The sequence below is a fragment of the Ailuropoda melanoleuca genome, chromosome 7 (assembly GCF_002007445.2).
Source record: "Ailuropoda melanoleuca isolate Jingjing chromosome 7, ASM200744v2, whole genome shotgun sequence".
In the NCBI taxonomy this organism is placed as follows: domain Eukaryota; kingdom Metazoa; phylum Chordata; class Mammalia; order Carnivora; family Ursidae; genus Ailuropoda; species Ailuropoda melanoleuca.
Genome location: NC_048224.1, coordinates 60,485,188 through 60,504,889, shown reverse-complemented (window position 1 = coordinate 60,504,889; position 19,702 = coordinate 60,485,188). Strand labels below are relative to the sequence as shown.

Sequence of the window (19,702 nt, the reverse complement as noted above, 5' to 3'; positions counted from 1 at the left end):
TCTATTACCACAAATAACAGAATATGAACACCACGCACAAGATGACCACTACTGGGCGCAGATCAGAGAAACAAGAGACAGACTAAGAAAAAAACCGAGACCCACCTCCTCAAAAAGGTAACAAACTACTGCCGGCTCCTGGGGCATCAGGGGCAGGCAGCCCAGCGGGAGTGACAGGCCGCTTACCCAGCATGAGCAGCACCTTCTGCAGCTCCCCTTGCCTGGCGGAGAAGTACAGCTGCTTCGGATGGAAGCGAAGCTTCTTCGGTCTGCGGGGAAAGCACGGACAGCTGTGACCACCAGGTGGCCTCACCCAAGCTCCTAGCCCACCCGCCGCCACACACACAGATGTACAGAGGCTCACTGAGGGATGCGAAGGCCTGGGGATGTCTACCTACTGATGCCTCAGGGTCAAGGGCACCAAAGTCACCAGGCTCACACATCACACAGGAAAAAACAATAAAAAAGAGCAACTGTCTTCTTCATCCACAACAGGAGAATAGTTCCTGAGGCTTCTGTGTACTGTGACAACTGCGTACTGTGACAACAGAGCGAACCATCTCGCTGTAGCGTGGGGTCGAGGAAGGCCCACCTGGCCCAGCCCACCCCCTTCAGCATGTGGTCTGGGCCTGGCGAGCGGGGCAGGGGGACGCAACAGTCACCATAACATCAGGGCCACAGATGAGGCTGGAGACTGACAGAGTGAAAGCTATGGGGGACTCGGCAATGTGTCCTAACACCTGAGCTTCCCCTAATCAAGAGTACCGCGACATACACCCCTTCCAGAAGAGAGGCGCATGCCCTGAGGGAGGACACGTGGCCTGGCCTGAGACCCTGGTGAACTAGGCTGGTGGGCTTCCCCGGGAGAGGACGCCTGCCTGGCTCACAGGTCACAGACTCGGGGCCCTCTTGCAGGGCTGCACTATCTGGGAGTTGGCAGGTAAGCCTGAACGGCCACTTGATCCAATGCTTCATTTCACAGATGAGGAAATCAGCCAAGTGGCATTTGCTCTTATGTCCTGAGGTCAACACCAGGGGGTCAACAATATCCAGGGGAAATGTCTGTAAAAGCCTCACCAGGACTATCCTCACTTATGATTTCAAAGAAGTCACCTTTTGCTCTTAATATAATGGACAGCTTGAAACAATTTCCTGAAACAGTGTAAAAATACGTGAATATGTAAATGAACACCATTAATCAAAAAGCTGAAGAAGGCTACAGTGACCTGGTTGGGAATTCCCCACGACCCCGTGGGGGAGCCTGGTGACTCTCAGGAGGTGCCACACGGGGTACAGACCCTGGGCAAGCGCGACCATGGCAGTCCGAGAAGCGCCGGGGGATTTACAGACACATGGGCGCCAACAGCCCAGTGGCTGACACGGAGGGAAGAGAAATCTGCAGGAAGGAACGTCCAGATGGGCGGATGTCAGTAGGTCAGGCCCTGAGCCATGCCTGAAATTGCAGACTGGTTCTTACTTTTCCGAGTCCAGAGCGATCAGAGCGCTTTCCAAGGTCTCCTTTCCTGGTCCCTGGGAGAGGCCGGGAGCCGGCTTCACCAGTCCGGCAGGCCCCGTGGGGTCGAAGCCCTCAGCTGCCTGGGGGGCTGTGCTCTGAGGCTTGCCATCCTCCAATGGCGGTGGTCCAGCAGTGCTTGAGGGGTAGGAAACAAATGACATGCTCAATTGCAGACACGTGAAAATCTCCACTTCTCGTGGAAACCAATGAAAACACACGATTCACTCGGACCCCTCCAGCTGTCCTGCTCTTCTGAGCGTGAAAACAGCTTCAGACTCGCTCTCTGTTCAGTCCTTGGATCAGTCTAGTTCAGGGCAAATTCCCAGAAGAAAAGTGACATTCAAAGCAAAAGGACAACTTTTCCACGGTTTCCAGGACCACGTTCAAGTTTGTTTTTGTGAATGAGCTTCCAAGTTGGAGCTATCAAACCCACTGCTCAGCCCAGTGGGAGGAAATCCTCCTAGAAGTTTGATTCAAAGTATGTCACATTCATTTACAGGTTAGCAGGGTTAACACAGAACAACAAGAAGGAATCGGCCTCCTCCCAATATTCAGTTTGACATGTCTACAATTCAAGGCTCTTTTAAACAGCCTTCGACGAAGTATTACTTTTCTCTGTATCAGTGAGATATTTATTATGTTATATATTCCCAGTATGAACCCTTCCCTTAATAAAAGTCTTTTTTTGTTTAGCTAGGGCCTTCAAAATATAATGCAGTAGTTGTACCAGCTAAAGCTAACGTCTCGTACTCCACCTGCATGCCACAGATGTACAAATGTGTAGGGGGCACGGACATGCATGGACGTGCAGAGACACTCCGCCGGGGCACAGGACACGCACACACACATGCAGGGGTCAGCACTTCAAGACACACAGGCCTTTGGGGGAGCTGACCAAGGCTGCACTGGGTGCATACCTGCCTGTGGTTGTGTCAGCCCTGCCCTCCACCAAGGAGCTCTTGTCCTGCCCGGGGGCCGGCGTCACGGTGGAGGTTGTGTCTGCTTTTGCGATGGTCACCTCTTTGGCCTTGGAGATCTCCTCCCCACAGTGGGGACAGTAGCTGGCATTATTGACTCGGGAGGCACAGTCTTTGTGAAAGCGGTGAGAGATGCTGCTCTCAGGCTGGCACTCCATAAAATTACCCTGGAAACAGGAGGATGAGAAATCATTGCTTAAAATCAGGGCTAACATGCATGAAAGTAAACAAAGTGCTACTGAACCTGCCTGTGAGTGTGCTCTGGGGGCCAGGGGCCCAGAGGCCGGTTGGGGATCCCAGTCCCTGGCTAGGTAAGCAGGAGACCCATGTCCTACGTCTGTGGTGTGTCCACACATACCCCTGCTTTGTTTCTTTGGTTTTGTGTGTTTTTTTTTTTTTTAAGATTTATTTATTTATTTGAGAGAGAGGGAGAGAGCGCGAAAGAGACAGTAAGAGCGGGAGGGGCAGAAGGAGAGGGAGAGAATCTCAAGCAGAATCCACACCGAGTACAGAGCCTGATCGGGGTTCAATCCCACAAACCCTTAGACCGTGACCTGAGCTAAAGTCAGGAGTCAGATGCTTAACCGACTGAGCCGCCCAGATGACCCCACCCTGCCCCACCGCTGCTTTAAAGAAAGAGAGCAAAGTGGGGAGAAGCCACTTGACTGACCCCCACACCCCAGGAGGCCAAGGCCTCACTCTCCGGATGTTCTAAGCCAAGAAGAGACTGCACAGAAGACCAGGTCTCACGAAGGACTCCCAGAGGACAATCTAGGACAGAGAACCTCAGAAGAGAGAGGAGGAACAGTGCTCTACAGAGATTACCCAGCATTACTGAGGGGCACTTTAGGCAAACCCATGATGGCCTCAAAAAAGGACCCTTGCTGGCACCACGGAGGTAAACCCCCAGCAGGATGAGAAGCCGTAAGACTAGCGTGTGCTTGCTGGGAGTTAAGGGTCAACAGACACAGAGAAGCAGTCTCCCTCTTTTCCAGCAGAAGCAACAAGGATGTGGAAGAAAGGAGGGGTACACAGGTGTGAAATCCCAAGAGCAGCCACTGAAGAGAAGCTGCTGGCCCCGGTGGTCGCTCCGCTGTGGGCCACATGAACCGCAGGGCTCCCTGCGTTCTTACAGGCACCCCAGGCACAGGCATATATGAAATGAAGTAACTGACAGAAAAGACCCTAAAACCAAGAGATGAAGGCAAAGCAGAAGGCAAGGCAGGCAGGCCCCTGCCCAGGAGCAAGGCCGCTGTGTGTTCAGACACAGTGAGCAGGAGGAGGGGGGCTGAGAGCGCCCACCTCCCATCTCCCATCTGTCCCCGGGAGGCTGCAGGCTCGCACGTAGCAAAGAGAGCATGTTGTGAGAGGGGGTCTCCAGGTGGGCCCCCAGACTCAGGAGCTGCTGGGAGGCGTCTGCCACAACTGTCAGCCAGCGGGAGGAAGGGAGCAAACGCTGGCATTAGCCTGTTCAGCCGGGGACCCGCACGGCGAGCCGGGCACTTACCGCTGTGCAGAAGTAGCCGCAGCCAGGACAGCACTGGTGCTTCACCATCCGGCCCCGGTGGTCTTCACACAGCACCAAGAGTGGCGCTTTGCTGGACGGGCGCATTAGCTCATGCTTGACCACGCTGTTGGTGCACCTGCCCAGCTGCAATCACACAAGACCAAGATCAGCAACAGAGCCGTTGGGTAGGAGCCCAGCAGATGCGAGTCTGAGGCGGACTCTAAGGGTCGGGACGCTGAGGGGAAGGCAGGGCTCTATGTTCTGCAAGTCTGCCAGAACAGAACAGTTAGCCTGACAGGCGGCCACACGCACAGTGTCAGAGGAGCAGGTGGTTAACTTGGCAAATGGAGGAAAACATCCTGGGCAAGCTGGGGTGCAGGCCAGGTACTGAGGACAAATGGACATACCCCAGGCCGGGCAGAATGGGTGTCAGGGGCCAGCAGTGGACCCTCACTGTGAATCCATGGAGGCCCACAAGTGGTCAGAGCGGCCGGAGCAAGACATCAGACCAAGGGCTACTGGTGAGCTGCACAGACAACGGGGCAAGTGTGGCCCAGGTGTACCCCACAGCAGCCTGCCTCAGGCCTCTGAAGATGACCCCATGCCCTGCCCCGCAACTGCTCAGCCGACTGTGCCTGCCACCCCCACCAAGTGATGCAGAGTCAGCGGACAGCAAGCCCCAGACCCACCCTCCCAGACCGACATCTGCTCCTGTGGGAGAAGCAAAGACAAAGCACAAAGACTAAAGCTACCAAGCAGAAATCAGAGGCCATCTGAGGAGCACAAGCCAGGGCAGGAGAGTGTGTAAGAAACTGTCACCAGTGCCCCTAAAGAAACAGACCTCGTGGCCATTCTCACAGTGGAACAGCAGGCAATAAAGGAAGACATGCTCAGGGAACAAAAACGAGCTCTCAGGAATTAGAATTAAGGTGGAAGAAAGGGAAATTTCTACAGAAGTGCTAGAAGAAAGATGGGGAATTTTCTGAAAGTGAAGCAAACAGGCAAAAATTTAGAAAACGAAGAAAACTGGAGGCTCCCATCTAGGGGACCTAAAATAAAGGTAAAACGGAGAGAAGCAAGGGTACACGAACTGGAAGGATGCACCCGTCCCTGTTTGTGTGGGAGGCAGCAGCAGCCTGGGACGCCAGCGCGCTCCTAGTCGGGAAGCAGGACGCCAGGGAGGAAGCCAGCCCAGCAGTGCAGCAAGCGCTGTGCAACAACGAAACAAATAGCAATCTCAAAATAAAAAGGAAACCGTGTCCAACATAGAGTTCTTGACTCAGAGAAAGCATTTCCAGAATACAAAGTCTCAGGTATCTATCTCCCCAGCAACCTTCTGTGAGAAGCTACTGAGGGTATGCACCACCAAGATGGGAAAGTTATGACCCAGACAGACTTGAGGTGCTGAAAATGCCTACAGAAATGTGCAATTCCATTGATCTAGGACTGAATTTGTAATAGGTACATGAGAAATGAGGAAATTATTAACTCAGGAAAATAAAAAGTCGTCTGGGAGAAGAAATGTACTCCAAGCATGCCACTGGCTCAGCTGTGAGGATTTCCACAGTGTGTTATGAAAACCGCAAATACAGTTTTCACCAAAAATACAGACAGAATGCATACTGCAGGTGGGGTAACGAGAAAGCAGGGGAATTAGAAGGGGAGCAACTCCACCACAGTCAGAAACCAACAGGCCGTATCTTGCACGTAGACAGCCAAGAAATGACAGCAGGAAGTGGGTTATGTAAAACTATGGAAAAAAATTTTAAATATAAAGAAAAATTCAAAGAGGTCAAAGTGGCTGTCCCAGGGGAAGGAGAGTGGGAGAACCAGAGTGAAGAGCTGGCACGGGCAAACAGGAGGAATTCTGAGACTGACACTCAAGCCGACATCTAACATCGTGAACATTTACAGTTGTCATAAGCAGGACAGGAGATGCTGTTAAACATCTAACCAAAAAAAGACGATCCCGCACAGAGAATCATTTGGTCCAAAGGAGCAGAGGCGCTGTGGCTGAGCGGTTCTGCTCCGGAGTCTGAGCACACGGCCAAGAACCAGAGCAAGCCACACGAGGAGACTAGGAGGTGCCCCGATGCCACACAAGCACACCAGGAATGTTAGAAGTCAAATAAAAATGGTAGAAATAAAAACTATCGAAACAGATAAATGCATACGACTGGCTCGTGAGTATATTCCACAAGGAAGAAGAAATTACTGAATTGAAAAAGGTCAATGTAATTAACCCAAACCTAAAATAGAAACAGGAAAAAGAGCAGAGCACCCACCAGCTGAGACAGTATCACATAAGCTGACATACGTGTGACCAGAGTGCCAGACAGGGGAGGACAGCCAGGCCGAGGAGTAGGGGCTGCCAGGCAAGAAGGCTCGAGGACAAGCAGGCGCCAGATCCAAGTCCAAGAGGCTCAGAGAGACTGGAAGAGCATAAGTATTGAAAGAGAAAGACAAAAGAAAGACCAAAACCATGGCACCCAGGCCCAGAGACAAGAGAAAACCTTGGAGCAGCCGGAGAAAAACTCGGTATCACATAAGAGGAACGAAGAAGACAGGAAGGGTGGCCAGCAACCCCCTCAGAAACCGTGGACCATGCCACGGTAGCAGCCTTCGCAGATGCTTAAGAGTGCTATGCCCACGAAAATACCCCCCAGACGAAGGCAGAACAAAGACATTCCCAGGCCCACACAAGGGAGAGAACTCGCTGTCGGCACGACCTGAGCTGTGGGACAGCCATGACAGCCGGGTCCTGGGCTCCAACCCAACAGAGGGGGAGCGGCCCCGGGGTAGGGTCTAAATGAAAGTCAACCAAAGACTACTTCTATGTTTAAGCAAAAACGACAGCAATACCCTGTGGGCTTTTAGCACATATGAAATTAAAACGCATGACAAAAGATGGGAGGGAGGATTTGGGACCACATTACCGTAAGATTCTTATACCATGTCAACGGGTGTGGCATCAAGGGCAGGTAACCGTGACAAAGTAAAGATGAGTGCTATAAACCCCAGGGCAGTGCCTGCACACATCAGAAGAAGATTTACATAATAAAGCCAACAGTGGAATAAATTGGAATCATAACAAAATTCAATCGAAAAGTCAAAAAATAGAGAAAAATGAGTAACGGATGACAGAAGCCCTAACACCATAAAGATGTTAGACCGTAGCCCAACTATAGCAACAACGCACGAGGTGGGGATGATCTGAACAAGAGTCAAGAACAGAGATGTTAGATTATATATGAGAGTAAAGCCTAACTACACGCTGTCTAAAGAAATCCACTTTAAAGACAAAGACAGGTGAAAAGTAAAAGGGTGGAAACGTGTCCTGCAGACATTAATCAAAGGAAAGCGAGGTGCGTACGTGAGTATCAGGCACACGAGTCTCAGCAGAGGTGTCTTCCTGGGGTTGCAGAGGGACAGAGCGTAGTGATGCGTGAGCACAGAGCACAGTCTCCACACACAAGAGGCCAAACCAATGGGTCATGACTGAAGGATCCAACACTCCTCCTTCAGCAACTGATGGACAGAGTCAGAAAAGCATCAGAACACCTGAACAGCAGTTCCTGACAGCAGTGGTGGTCACGTAATTATACGCATTTGCCAACACTCAGAACCACCCGACAAAAGGTGACTTTTACTGTGTGAAGTGCGCCTTGATAAAGCTGCCTGACAGCACAAAACGACAAAGGAGCTTGTTTTGGGAAGGGCTGCTCACTAGCAGCTAAATATGAGATAGGGAGACCACAAAACAATTTTGGGGTAAACAGCAGTGACCTAAGAATTTCCTGGAATCCCACATAAAATAGCAACTGGACAGCAAAGCCACAACCCAAAGACAACATTTACAACAAAATCAAGCTACCATGGCTGCAAGACTCAAGTGTCTAGAGGAAAACCCCATTTAGCCACGAGACGCATGCAACACTGGTGTTGCAACAGGAGGAGAAGGAAGACCAAGGTAGTGTCTCGTGGACCCCAGGACAGGGATACTGAAATACGAGATCCTCACTGGGAAACCCCGCAGGGAGGACCGGGGGAGGGCAGCCCAAGAGCTGGGGCCAATGTGGCAGAGCTTCCAGGAAATCTCAAATACTTGGGCTAACGTCCTCCTAAAGTCCTGCAGAGGGAGTGAGAAGAGTCTGGTCCATCTCTGCATTAAGCTGCAGATGTATGAGAACAGAGGAACAGCTGAATAGCACCATGACTGTGGGATCCATAAACTCCAGATGACGCGGTCACGTGGCCCGGGTTGTTCCACAGAAAAATTGAAAGGAAAAGAAAAGGAGGGGGGAGTGTGTGTAAATTAAAAGACAAAAGGACAATAGTGTCTACGGGTTTACATATGGAATGGTGAGGCTATTCTGAAAACACAGGGAGGTGAGCACTAGAGATGGCAGAATGGGGGCCACTCAGGTCCCGGTCAAATCCTGAACCTTGGTGGCAGGTTACCAGAGGGTTCACGCTGGACAGACTCCTGAGGCAAACATTTGTCCTGTATTGTTTTCTGGATCTATGTTTCATTTTACAACACTCTGAATACAGAAAAGACCATGAGTCCCTAAGATGCTAAAGGAAAGGAGAGAGGGATGGGAGGGAAGAAACACAGTCAAGCCTCTGAGACTGTCAAGACACCAACTCCTTACTCTGGAAAGGAAAAGGGTGAGGGGGTAGGGGAGACCAAGTAGCTATTTATTCTGTCTATCCAGTGTGAAGTGTGTTTCTGGGGTGCCAAACAGCCCTAGCAGATGAGGGGAGCTCTTCTGTGTCCAAGGGTCCACCCGGAAACTACAGAAGGGATGGCAGGCCTGCAAGACCACCATTTCTGCCATGCTTCTGGGGTCCTGCCTCGTCCTGTTGCTGCATGGAAAATGACTTTGCTTACTTCGTGGTCCACACTTTCCGTAGCCATGCACTGGTTGTTCGCCAGAGTGGTGATTTCTCGGCTTTTCGGGGTTTCCATCCGGCAGCTACAGAGGGGCACTTCCTGAAGGCCATCCGTCTCCACCACGTCAGGACCATTGGCCAGCCCTAAAGTCACACAAACACACGTGAGTGTCAGCAACAGCACAGCGCATGCCCAGGCAGGCTTCCACTACATGCAGTGGCACGAGGTCCCCACTTCAAGATGACAGTCCAGAAAGTGACCAATGACATGGTCTTTCTGGAAACCTCACGTACAAGGAAGAAAACACTCAATTACTGTGCTGCACAGCAGGAGGGTATGCCCGCCTGTCGAGCGCCTGCTGCCGGCGGGACCGGGAAGGGAACCTCTCCCAGTAACATACCATCAGAATTACTGCGTAATTCACATTCTCAGGAGCCAGGACCTAAGTTCAGAAAGAGACTATACCTTCATTAGCTACCCCTAAATCTTTTGGTTTTCACACACAAAAAAAGCATTCAATACATGTTAAGACCTTGTTCTCCTCACTTGGATTTAGAATTGCAGCCACAGAAACAAACATTTGATTCCATTTGGGTTTACTTATCCAGGATGTTTGCTAGACTGAGGAGGGACAAGTTGAGGGATGCCAGACCAACGGTGACAGTAGTAATGAGGGTGGTACATCTTATCTCCTTCTCATCCCCGATTTATGGTGAAGACACCAGGAGAGAAGGAGGACCTCAGCCCAACCTGAGCACAGCCAGAGCCAGGCCGGCCTCGAGGGGTGGAGGTGCAGGCTGGCTGCCAGTACGACCCCTCAATCCAACCTGGTAACAGGGTCTGGCTGCTTTCAAAGGAAGACACATTTCATGTTCTCCTCTTGTGAGACAGCCAAAGTAGAGACAAGGTGATCGACATCCCCAACGCTCGCCATTCGTTTTTTTCGTTAAGAATAATGGACTCTCGGGGCACCTGGGTGGTTCAGTCGGTGAGCGTCCGACTCTTCATCTCAGCTCAGGTTATGATCTCAGGGTCATGAGTTCAAGCCTAGTGTGGAGCCTACTTAAAACAATAAGGAAAAGGAAAACAAAACAAAACAAAACCAAAAAAACGGAGAGAGAATAATGGACTGTTGCTGCCACACCTCTGTAAGTGGGCCCACAGGGGGTCGGAGGACATGGCCTCACTGCCCACTACTACCCTTACGTGTGACCTGAGGCTGGCCCTCGCCAGGAGACTCAGGATGCAGGGTCCTCCATGACTGGCAGCAGGAGCCCACATGCTCATTTTGCCCTGTGAAACTTCCGAGCCTCTAGGTCACCTACACCCCAAGAGAGTGACACCCTTCCTTCACGGTGGGAGGAAACAGGGAAACGCTGAGCTAGAACTAACATTAGCATCACTACAAGCTTAAAACCGGGAGAGCCCTGGCGATGACTCTGCTTAGCAACTACATTTTACAATGAGGAAGACACAGGCTGCACAAGCAGCTGGCCAGCATGGCTGAGAAGGCTGAGGGCAGGAGCGAGGCCTTGGGCTTTAGTTTCCCACATAGGGACAATGCAGCTGTGGCTCAGGTGCCTCCTGAACATGGGGGCTCTGAACATGGGGTGTGCCCCTGTCTCCAGCAGTGGGAGCCACCAGCTACGCCAGGGGAATGGCTCAAAAGAACCCCACCGAATGCCCACTGCCCCTGAGCTCTGGCTCCCCCCTAAAATCTCCACATCATCCACTCCTGGCCTTCCATCCCATCATCTGCTGGGACCACAATGTCACTCCACTTCAACTCAGCAGACCCAGCAGCAAAGATGCCAGGAAGGAGGACATGCGAGCAGCGAATTCTGATTATGCACAAACCTGCTGCAGGCTCAAGCCCGGACCCTCTGGACCCATGACCCAGAACCATCAGCTGCCCTCTGCACCCAGAGCAGACCCCTAGGCCTCCAGTGAGCCTGAGGCACTCTGTCCTTCCTGTCCAGCTCGGGCTCCACAACTGCCCCCCGCACCCGAGTCCAAAACTCAATACGCTAAGAAAGAGGCATAGATGCAAATGCAACTTGTGTCTTCAATGCGCTGATCCTCTAAATTGGAAGTATGACTGGACAGACCAATCACTGATCAATCAGCGGCTACCAATCAAAGACAAATGAAGTTCACGAAGTCAGCTCACAAATGACACAGAGTCTCAGGAAGCCTTCACTCTCTCCTGCTCTCCAACTCGGCTGCCACCAGCTTGGCGCTTACTTTTACCAGAAAGAGAATAGAAGCACAAAAACACACAAACTGGGGCAAGCCCAAGGTCACTGTGCTCATGAGCAACAGGAATTTCCACTGTGCTCCCCACTGTCTCCTCACCTCTAACCACCAGGGCACAGCAGAGGGGTAATGTGATTAGATGAAATACTATTTGCAGCTTATATCCAAATCTGTAAGTTCCTGAGACAACCCTAAAAGCAGGTTTAGAAAAACGATCCTTCATGCGGAAAGAAAGTATGAGGGGACTATGCCAACAACTTCAGGATATTAGACAGGCATTCTACTCTATTTGGTGCAAGAAGAAAAATGGTTTCTCTGATGGACAAGTCTACAATGTGTCTTAGGCTAAAGGTGTGATTTCCCACATTAAAGAGGTGATCAAAATTTCTCTAGTGTTCAAAACCCTAAAAAGCCAGTTATATGTCTTCTGAACACTGACAAGTTAAACCCCTATAGCAGTGCATAGCACACAACTGCAAGGTCCATGTGGAATGTAAGTAACTTAAGGATTTTATATTTTCCCCATATTGCATTTTAAACAGATTCTCCAAAATAGTCAGTGATTAGTTACTTTTCATCGATGAAAGGTTTTTAAACAGTTCAAGGAGAGCAAACAGTGATAGAAAGCCCCGCACAACTCAGGCCAGCTGATTATCCCCACAGCCAGCACTCCAGGCACAGGACCCGGGGAGCTATGGGTACACCTGTACCTTCAAGGCCCAAACCAGCACTAGGTGCACCCTTTGTTCCAGTACAGAACACACATGAACACCAACCACAATCACAGTCAGAGACAATGACAAAGCCATGCTATTCAAAATTATACCACCAGTTTATTTCCCGAAACACAGTCAGGACAGGAGGACCCCTTTCCAGCAGGAACTCTATGACTGACAGGGGGAATGTTGTAAGCCATGACCACCAACAACCTGATCTTGTGCAAGATGTTTCGCTCCCATGCTGCGGGGAGACTGGGCAAATGTGCCCCAGTGCATCCACTTGTAGGGATGCAGTTAATCGAACGTTTCATGACTACCCACCAGGGGGCATCACGTTAAGACGAGGCCACCCCCAGCAAACAAGGAGCAAGATGGTGCCCGGCCTGGTCACCACACAGATGTTCACCTTCTGCTTGTGAGGGCAGTGTCCCCTTGACACGGAGATCCAGGGAGTCCAGAGAGACTTCCATGTACCCCGTGCTGTCTCCAGGTGCCGTCTGCTCTGCACTTCCTGAAGATGACGTATATGCTTCAGAACCTGCATTCAAAGGGGACCCGTGAAACACTGCACCCAGGCCACGCCTCTCCAGCAGAGACCATGGAGAATGCTAATTAACCCATTCAAAACAACCAGCTCGAACACCATCCCTGTTCAGGATACTACAGTCTCACTCATTTTCTTTCCTGTGCCTCATTTTGCTAATTCCTCCATTTCCACGGACTATTCATGGGATGAGGGGAGCTATATCACAAAAAAGAAGGAACTGGAAACACCTTTCTCTGCAACTATACCAGTCAGATAAAAGCCGATCAAATAACCAAGGAAACATAAAGACACAGTATGTAAATGTTCCGTAACTACTACTTTAAAAATAAAACAGGAAATTCTGATTTGCAGGTTTGGAAGACGAGCTGATGTAAAGCAGCCGAGAAGCCGCCCCATAGGTGCAGTGTTGCTGGGAAATTGGCCTGATCCTGCAGACGTCTGAGTTTGGGATTCACAGGGAAAGGATGCAGGACTGCAGAGACCACCCGTCAGACCCGCTGCTTTATGAAGGGCATCACACATGAGAGGGCAATGCAATCTGAATACAACTGAGGGGCCTGGAAATGGGCCCTGCCCAGACTCAGGCCTCCTATGCCCTTGAGGCCTGTCCACAATTCCTGGAAAACCCACATGGGCACTTGCCATTGTGAGCAGACTTCACCGAGGAAGGCTGTGAACACTACACACTCACTCAGGATAATATCTAACACCAGCAAAGGGCAGGTGCCCGTTTTTCACAACCAAGCTTCCAAATACTACTCATGGATATCATGTCAGTGATCACAAATAAAGGAGCCATAATACAGAGCAGTGTGGCACCTGAAGCCTGTGAATGCATGTCACCTTCTGCACCTAAGCTCATGGACAGACGGGAAGAAGCCAACCGCTACGAGAGGTCAGCTCATCACCGCACACGTGAAGAACACGAGTAGTCTGGGCAACTTTAAACACTCTACAGAAAGAGATAAAATTTAAGCCCCTACGTGAATAAACATTCAAGCACGCATCTTCACACTATATCCAAGTCTTGAGTCTACCAATGCTTTTGTTAGCCAGCATAAAAGCCACTGGCCAGTCATCTGCAATGAAGGCAAAAGGCAACGTGAGTGAAAGAGACGGAGCTCACGGAAGGCGCCACACACAGCTCTCCTCTTGGCTTCAGGAGATGGCTCTGCGTCCCGGACGTCCACTAAGCAAACCTACGTGTGCGTCAGGGGCTGCAGAAGAACAGCTCATGTTGAATAGTGGAAATGAGAACAAGCCCCTTGGCTCTGTGTTGCTGGTGTAAAGATAAACAAACAAATCAAACAGTCCACACATCCACGGTCACCAAAGTTTCAAAGGGTGACACAGAAAGAAGTCAAAGTAAGCAATGGGGTAGGAACAACTGGGCATCCACACGCAACAGAGGCATGGCTCTGCCACACACCACACACAAGTGCTAACTGAGATGGGCCAGAGATGCACGCATAAGGCCTAACACCGTAAAACTTCAAGGAGAAAATACAGGACAAAATCTTTGTGACCTGACTTATAAGATTTCTGGGATCATAAAAAGCATAAATTTTAAAAAGAAAATAATTCATAAATTGACTTCAACAAATTTTTTTAAACTTTTACTAAGCGCATATATGTGCAAAATGTGTATATAACAAAAGATTTTTATCCGAAATATTTCAAGAACTCTTCCAAGTCAATGAGAAGGTATACAATCTGATTTTTAAATGAGCAAAACAGAGAAACCTTTACAAAAGACACACAAGGCCATGGTGGGCAGCCTCACTACTCAACCAGGAAAACACAAAGTGAAGGCACAGCAAGGCCTCGGGTGCCCCAGCAGCACTGGGACCAAAGAGACCAACCCTGACAAGTGTTGCAAGGACAGAGAGAAGCAGAGCTCTCGTGCTGCTAAAGAGGGGAACTCAGGTTTCTTGCTGAAAACTGCCTGGCAGTTTCCTAAAAAATCAGACATACAGCATACAACTCAGCCATTCCATTCCTAAATATTTACCCAAGGTAAATGAAAGCATCTGATCAATAAACACTGTACACAAATGTTCGCAGGAGTTTTATTTGTAAGAAACAAAAACGGGAAAGAGCCCAAACATCCATCAACGGGTGAAGAATAAACCACGGAGGGCCGTACCATGGAATACTTCCCGGCCAACTGTCCACTAGTGCTCCGATGAGGATGACTCAAACAGTTATGCACAAAGAAGACAGACAGCGGAAGGGTACCTACCCGATCATTCGCTCAAATGAAGTCCTATACAGTGCCAACCAATCTGCAGACAGACAGTAGAGCAGAGGAGCCTAGGGACGGGGAGGGCTGGCTGGGGAGAGGGAAAGGTCACCAAGTGCCAGCAGGGGCATTCGTGACAGTAACTGTGGCGGAGGTCTCGTGGTCATACACGTGTGAAAACTCACCACCTTGCACCTGAATTATGTGCACTATATCACATGTCAAATTTACAACAAAGCTGTCAGAAGTGACCCCTGGCCCACTAGGTCTGCTCACCTTCTGGATTTCAGGGTCATTTCTTTCCCCGCATCTGTTTTAACAAAATTACTTCCAGAACAGGGGAATCTGACCAAAGAGCCGAAAGCCACTGTATGGGCCTGGGCATGGCCCATGCCTGACACCAAGGGCAGCCACGGTAACCATACAATGTTCAGAAGCCAATTCCTGGTCACACACGGAAGATGATGAATAATCCCCATTAGCTCAACACTCAACAATGAAACCAGCATTGAGGGAGGTCTGCCAAAAGGAAGCCACTTGAGGACCACCTGAGTGTCTCTAACAAAGTTCATACATTTTTTCCCCCTTAAAACAGTGGAGCCCCTTTTTCAAACGAAATCCTACAAAGAACCCCAACCCCACCCCAGGGCGGCCTCCCGTGGGCCCATTTCCCACCCAGACGGTCCTCGAATGTGGACACCACATTTACCCAGCACACCGCTTTGCTTCTTTTTATTTCTCCGCCTCCGTTTCCTAGCCGGCTTGATCCAAGGGCTGTCAGGCTTTCCTTTCCTCTTGAGAAACTTCTTCTTGATACTGGATTCAGAACTCTGAGGGCCAAAGGGGCAGGAATAGAAAAAGCAAAGCATGGAAGCTCCTGAAAGCAAAAGGTACTAGAAGTTTTGTTTTCTTGCAAAATAAAATACCTGCTATATCTTGTTTCTTCAACTAGAAGATTAATTTCACTTTCAGACATTTTTCTGGTCCCATTCTTAAAAATACTCATGTTTTCCCCTAAATCACACTAAGTTGTTATTTTACAGGAAAAAAAAGAAAAAAGAAAAGAAAAGCCAAGAACATTTAAATGGAATTTATAAATCTTACTCGAATTTGGCACAAAAAAGAATGAGGAAGTTCTACTCAAGAACTAAATAAATTAATAAGCTCAATGAGAGAATCCATTTTTAATCATATGCATCCACTCATTCTGCTCATGAGAAAAGGAACAATCAACGCCTCAATCTGCTTCAGAATCTACGTCCACAATAATTATCTACATGGAGAACAAGGAAAGAAGTTATAATTAATTTACAATATTTTAAGATTTTATGACCATCTACTTCTAAAATCTAAGATGTAGAAATGGCACCTAACAGCCACGAATTACAGACAGACATACAGCAAGAACTGTCACCACATCTCATTGGTCTAGAACGAGACTCTCATAGCCCCTGTTCCCTAGGGATATACAGAGGAGCTGATCAAATAATCACATCCAAGCTTCCAAATACTAGTCATTGATATCATGTCAGTGATCACAAATAAGTGATACAGGATAGAGTGATACAGTGATAGGGATACAGAGAAGCTTACAAGAACGTGTTCACAAGACAGGAGACACACCAGGTGTGGTGCTGGGTTCCCAGTTCTGACTGCTGGCCAGCCAGCACACACAGGGCTCCTCTGCTGCCCCACGAGAAGCCCAATCCACCCTGCACTCCATTTCCTTGCCTCACCCCTGGCCCCCCTACTGCAGAATTTGAGACCCAACTCCAAAAGCACTGACCCCAAGCTCACGGTTGCTTATCACCAAACCCAATGGTCCCTTCCAAGTCCTCATCTCATCTAGCCACACAACATGCTGACACCAGGGATCAGTGTCTCCCCCTTGGGAACATTTCTTAGCTCACGTGACCCTCCCCAGTTTCACATCGACTCCTTCTCTGCTTAATGCTCACCTGTTGGATGCTTTCTGGGTGCCATCCTGAGGCTTGTGCTCTCTCCCACCTCCAAGGCCCTGCTTCCCCATTCCCACAGACCCAGTGCCCCTGCCCTCTGACCCCTTACCTCTGTGTGACATCCAGCCCACCAAAGGTCCTGCTGGCTCTATATCAGACACTTCAAAACCTTCCTTCTCTCTCAAATTGGTCATAGGGCAGAATCATGGCCACTGTTCTTGCTGCCAACTCCTACCCATTCTACCTCCCCTCACACCAGAGCCCCGACCTCCATCTCATAGCCCTGCCTGCCCGAGGAGCACCTGAGCTGAGCCCATCTCCTTTGGCTCTCTGCTCAGATGTCTTTCTCGTGCTCCTTCCCCGCCATCACAGCCCTGGATTCCAAGCACACACTCGCAATGACAGCTGAGTGAAGGGCTGGACAGACTACAGAGCCTCCTGCTTTACTCTGCCACCAAACACGAAATCAGAGCGCGGGGCTGGGGTTACCAGATCAGACTCATCTCCATCCTCGTCCTCCTCCCCGGTGCCGGCTGACTCCTGCTCCTCTTCAGACTCGCCGTCCGTCTGGCCAGCCACACAATAAGCCAAAAAGAAAACACAACTAATGAGACCCTTCAGTGGAAGTGACTTGATAAAAACACATATTACTAGATACGCTGGCAGTTAGTGCTGGAGATGCACATGCACAGGTGGGGTGGGGGGAAGACAACACAGATGCTGTGTCCATGAAGTGACGGATGCCAGCTCCGAGACCTGCCTCTTCCCCACCCAAGAGCCCAATCCCAGGTGGGCTGCTCCTCTGCTGCATTTATGTACTGATCTGGAAGGCAGCCCCCTCGGCACGTAAGAGACTGTATGCTGAAGATTAGAGCACTTGATGCATTTTATGCGTAGGAGAATTCAATTAAAAAGTAACAAAACACACAGTAAAAAGATTTCCAGAGGCCAAAAAATGAATACAAAATGCAAAACCTACCCTCTAACCCACCCAAGAGCCCAGTGCAGCCCCCGGACCATCACACTAGCGCTGCTCACACTTCTTACAGCCAATGTTTGTCATGAATGGGCCTGAACACGGAAGCACAATTCTGCCTGCTGGCTGGCGGAGCACCAAACACAATTTTGTGAATGAAACTTTCTTCTAATTAGCATTATGTTTTGGAATTCTTTCCATATCAAAGCAATACAGGTACCTCATTTTTTTTTTACTGTATTTATCTTTTCTATCCACACAGGTAATACATGAACACATTTTCAATGCAAACACACTAAAATATATGTGTATCCATTCACCCCTTCTCCATCCACCCCCCAAGGCAGGGATGTGGTCACGCACAACCCCAGCCTGGGTCTTTGTAGGGTTGCCCGCAGTAACTTCCCCATTTCCTAATCGAGGCACACCCTTATCAGTTTCACACTGAGGCTGCGTTCTACACAAACTAAGATTCCCCCAGAACAAACCAACAGACACACACTCCTCTTTACAGACGTGGAGTTCCAAGACTGCTGCCATCAGCAATGCCCACAAAGGCACCACTGGCCCTCCAAAGGGGTTGCACAATCACTTTGGTCTTCATTCCCAAGTATACAAGGAGCCGAGCAACTTCCCTAACTTCACATACTTTCTTACTTCTTCCACTTTGTCTCTTGCGACCAAACCCTCAGTCCACACTGCTACTAGGTCCTTGCTTTATTCATTAGAAGCTACACACATATAAGATAGCAATGCTATGTCTATGAAATATGTTATAAATATTTTCCCTATCAAATGAAGCTTTGCTTCTGGTCTTTCTTATTATTCAAAAATGTTGAGACTTTATCTGGACAAGTCAAACCTCTCCATCTTTCTCTTTGTGCTTCTGGATCTGTGTCTGGCACTAAAGGTATTCCTTATTTGAGATTAGAGAAACAGTTTCTAACATTTTCTTCCACAGTTCGATATTTTATGTTGACCCTTTAAATCTTCTGTAATTTAATTTTTTAAATAACAGCTTTAGTGAAATATAATTTACCTACTCTAAAATTCATGCTCTTAAAGTGTACAATTCAGCGGCACCTGGGTGGCTCAGTAAGTTAAGTGTCTGACTCTTGATTTCAGCTCAGGTAATGATCTCAGGGTTGTGGGATGAGACCTGCGGCAGACTCCATGCTCTGCAGGGAGTCTGCTTGAAGATTCTCTCTTCCCCCCACCCCTCCCTCCGCTCACTCTCTCTCTCTCTCAAATAAAATCTTAAAAAAAAAGTGTACAATTCTGTGTTTTAGTATATTCCAAGTAGTGCAAACACAACCACTATCCAATTCCAGAATAGAATTTACATTTCCAACGTGACATGATGCAAGAGTTCCCCTCTATTTTTCTCCCAAAAGATCAATTGTCCCAATAACATTTACTGAAAAGTTCACAATTCCCTTGACTACAAATTAAAAACCCATCCTTAAAAAAATAAATAAAATAAAAATAAAAACCCCATCCTTACAGTAAACTATATGTTCACATACAAATAAGTTTGTTAGGGATTTCCTTTTCCACTCACTCAATGCTTTCCCATTCCTGTACAAATCCCCATTTAATCACTCTCCAGTAGTTTTAACTGCTGTTTTTTTCTCCCTGTGCTTGCTGCACACAATTCCCACATCAGCTGTTCTACAGAAAGTCCTCTTACGGTCTTGATGAGAACTATTCTGGACTTACAGGCGATGTGGGGAGGATGAAACAATGATCTTCTCATTCAGATAAGTAACTGGCCTTCCCTCAGACAAACAGGTCTTCCCTCAGACAAACAAGGGGTCTTCCCTCAGACAAACAAGGGGTCTTCCCTCAGTCAAACAGTGGGTCTTCCCTCAGGTCTAACAAGGGATCTTCCCTCAGACAAAAAACAGGTCTTCCCTCAGGCAAACGGGGGATCTGCCCTCAGACAAAGAAGAGGTTTTCCCTCATATAAACAAGAGGTCTTCCCTCAGACAAACAAGGGATCTTCCCTCAGCCAAAAAGGGGTCTTCCCTCAGACAAACAAGGGGTCTTCCCTCAGACAAACAAGGGATCTTCCCTCAGACAAACAAGGGATCTTCCCTCAGACAAA

The 19,702-nt window shown here is 49.0% G+C and overlaps 1 protein-coding gene across 7 annotated transcripts in view; it reads right to left on the bottom strand.

Annotated features, from left to right (window-relative positions):
- EHMT1 (euchromatic histone lysine methyltransferase 1) overlaps nucleotides 1-19,702 on the bottom strand; it is an 83,812-nt gene that overhangs the window by 36,712 nt on the left and 27,398 nt on the right. For 5 of the 7 annotated variants that reach the window (XM_034664920.1, XM_034664921.1, XM_034664923.1 and 2 more), the window contains 8 exons: nucleotides 17,109-17,186; nucleotides 15,371-15,491; nucleotides 12,279-12,410; nucleotides 8,895-9,040; nucleotides 4,001-4,144; nucleotides 2,434-2,660; nucleotides 1,478-1,651; nucleotides 187-269 (listed from right to left, as the gene is read on the bottom strand). In XM_034664920.1, coding sequence (XP_034520811.1) covers nucleotides 187-269; nucleotides 1,478-1,651; nucleotides 2,434-2,660; nucleotides 4,001-4,144; nucleotides 8,895-9,040; nucleotides 12,279-12,410; nucleotides 15,371-15,491; nucleotides 17,109-17,186 — 1,105 coding nt within the window. The remainder of the gene's footprint in view (nucleotides 1-186; nucleotides 270-1,477; nucleotides 1,652-2,433; nucleotides 2,661-4,000; nucleotides 4,145-8,894; nucleotides 9,041-12,278; nucleotides 12,411-15,370; nucleotides 15,492-17,108; nucleotides 17,187-19,702) is intronic. The other 2 variants (XM_034664924.1, XM_034664922.1) reach the window with 1 other exon arrangement.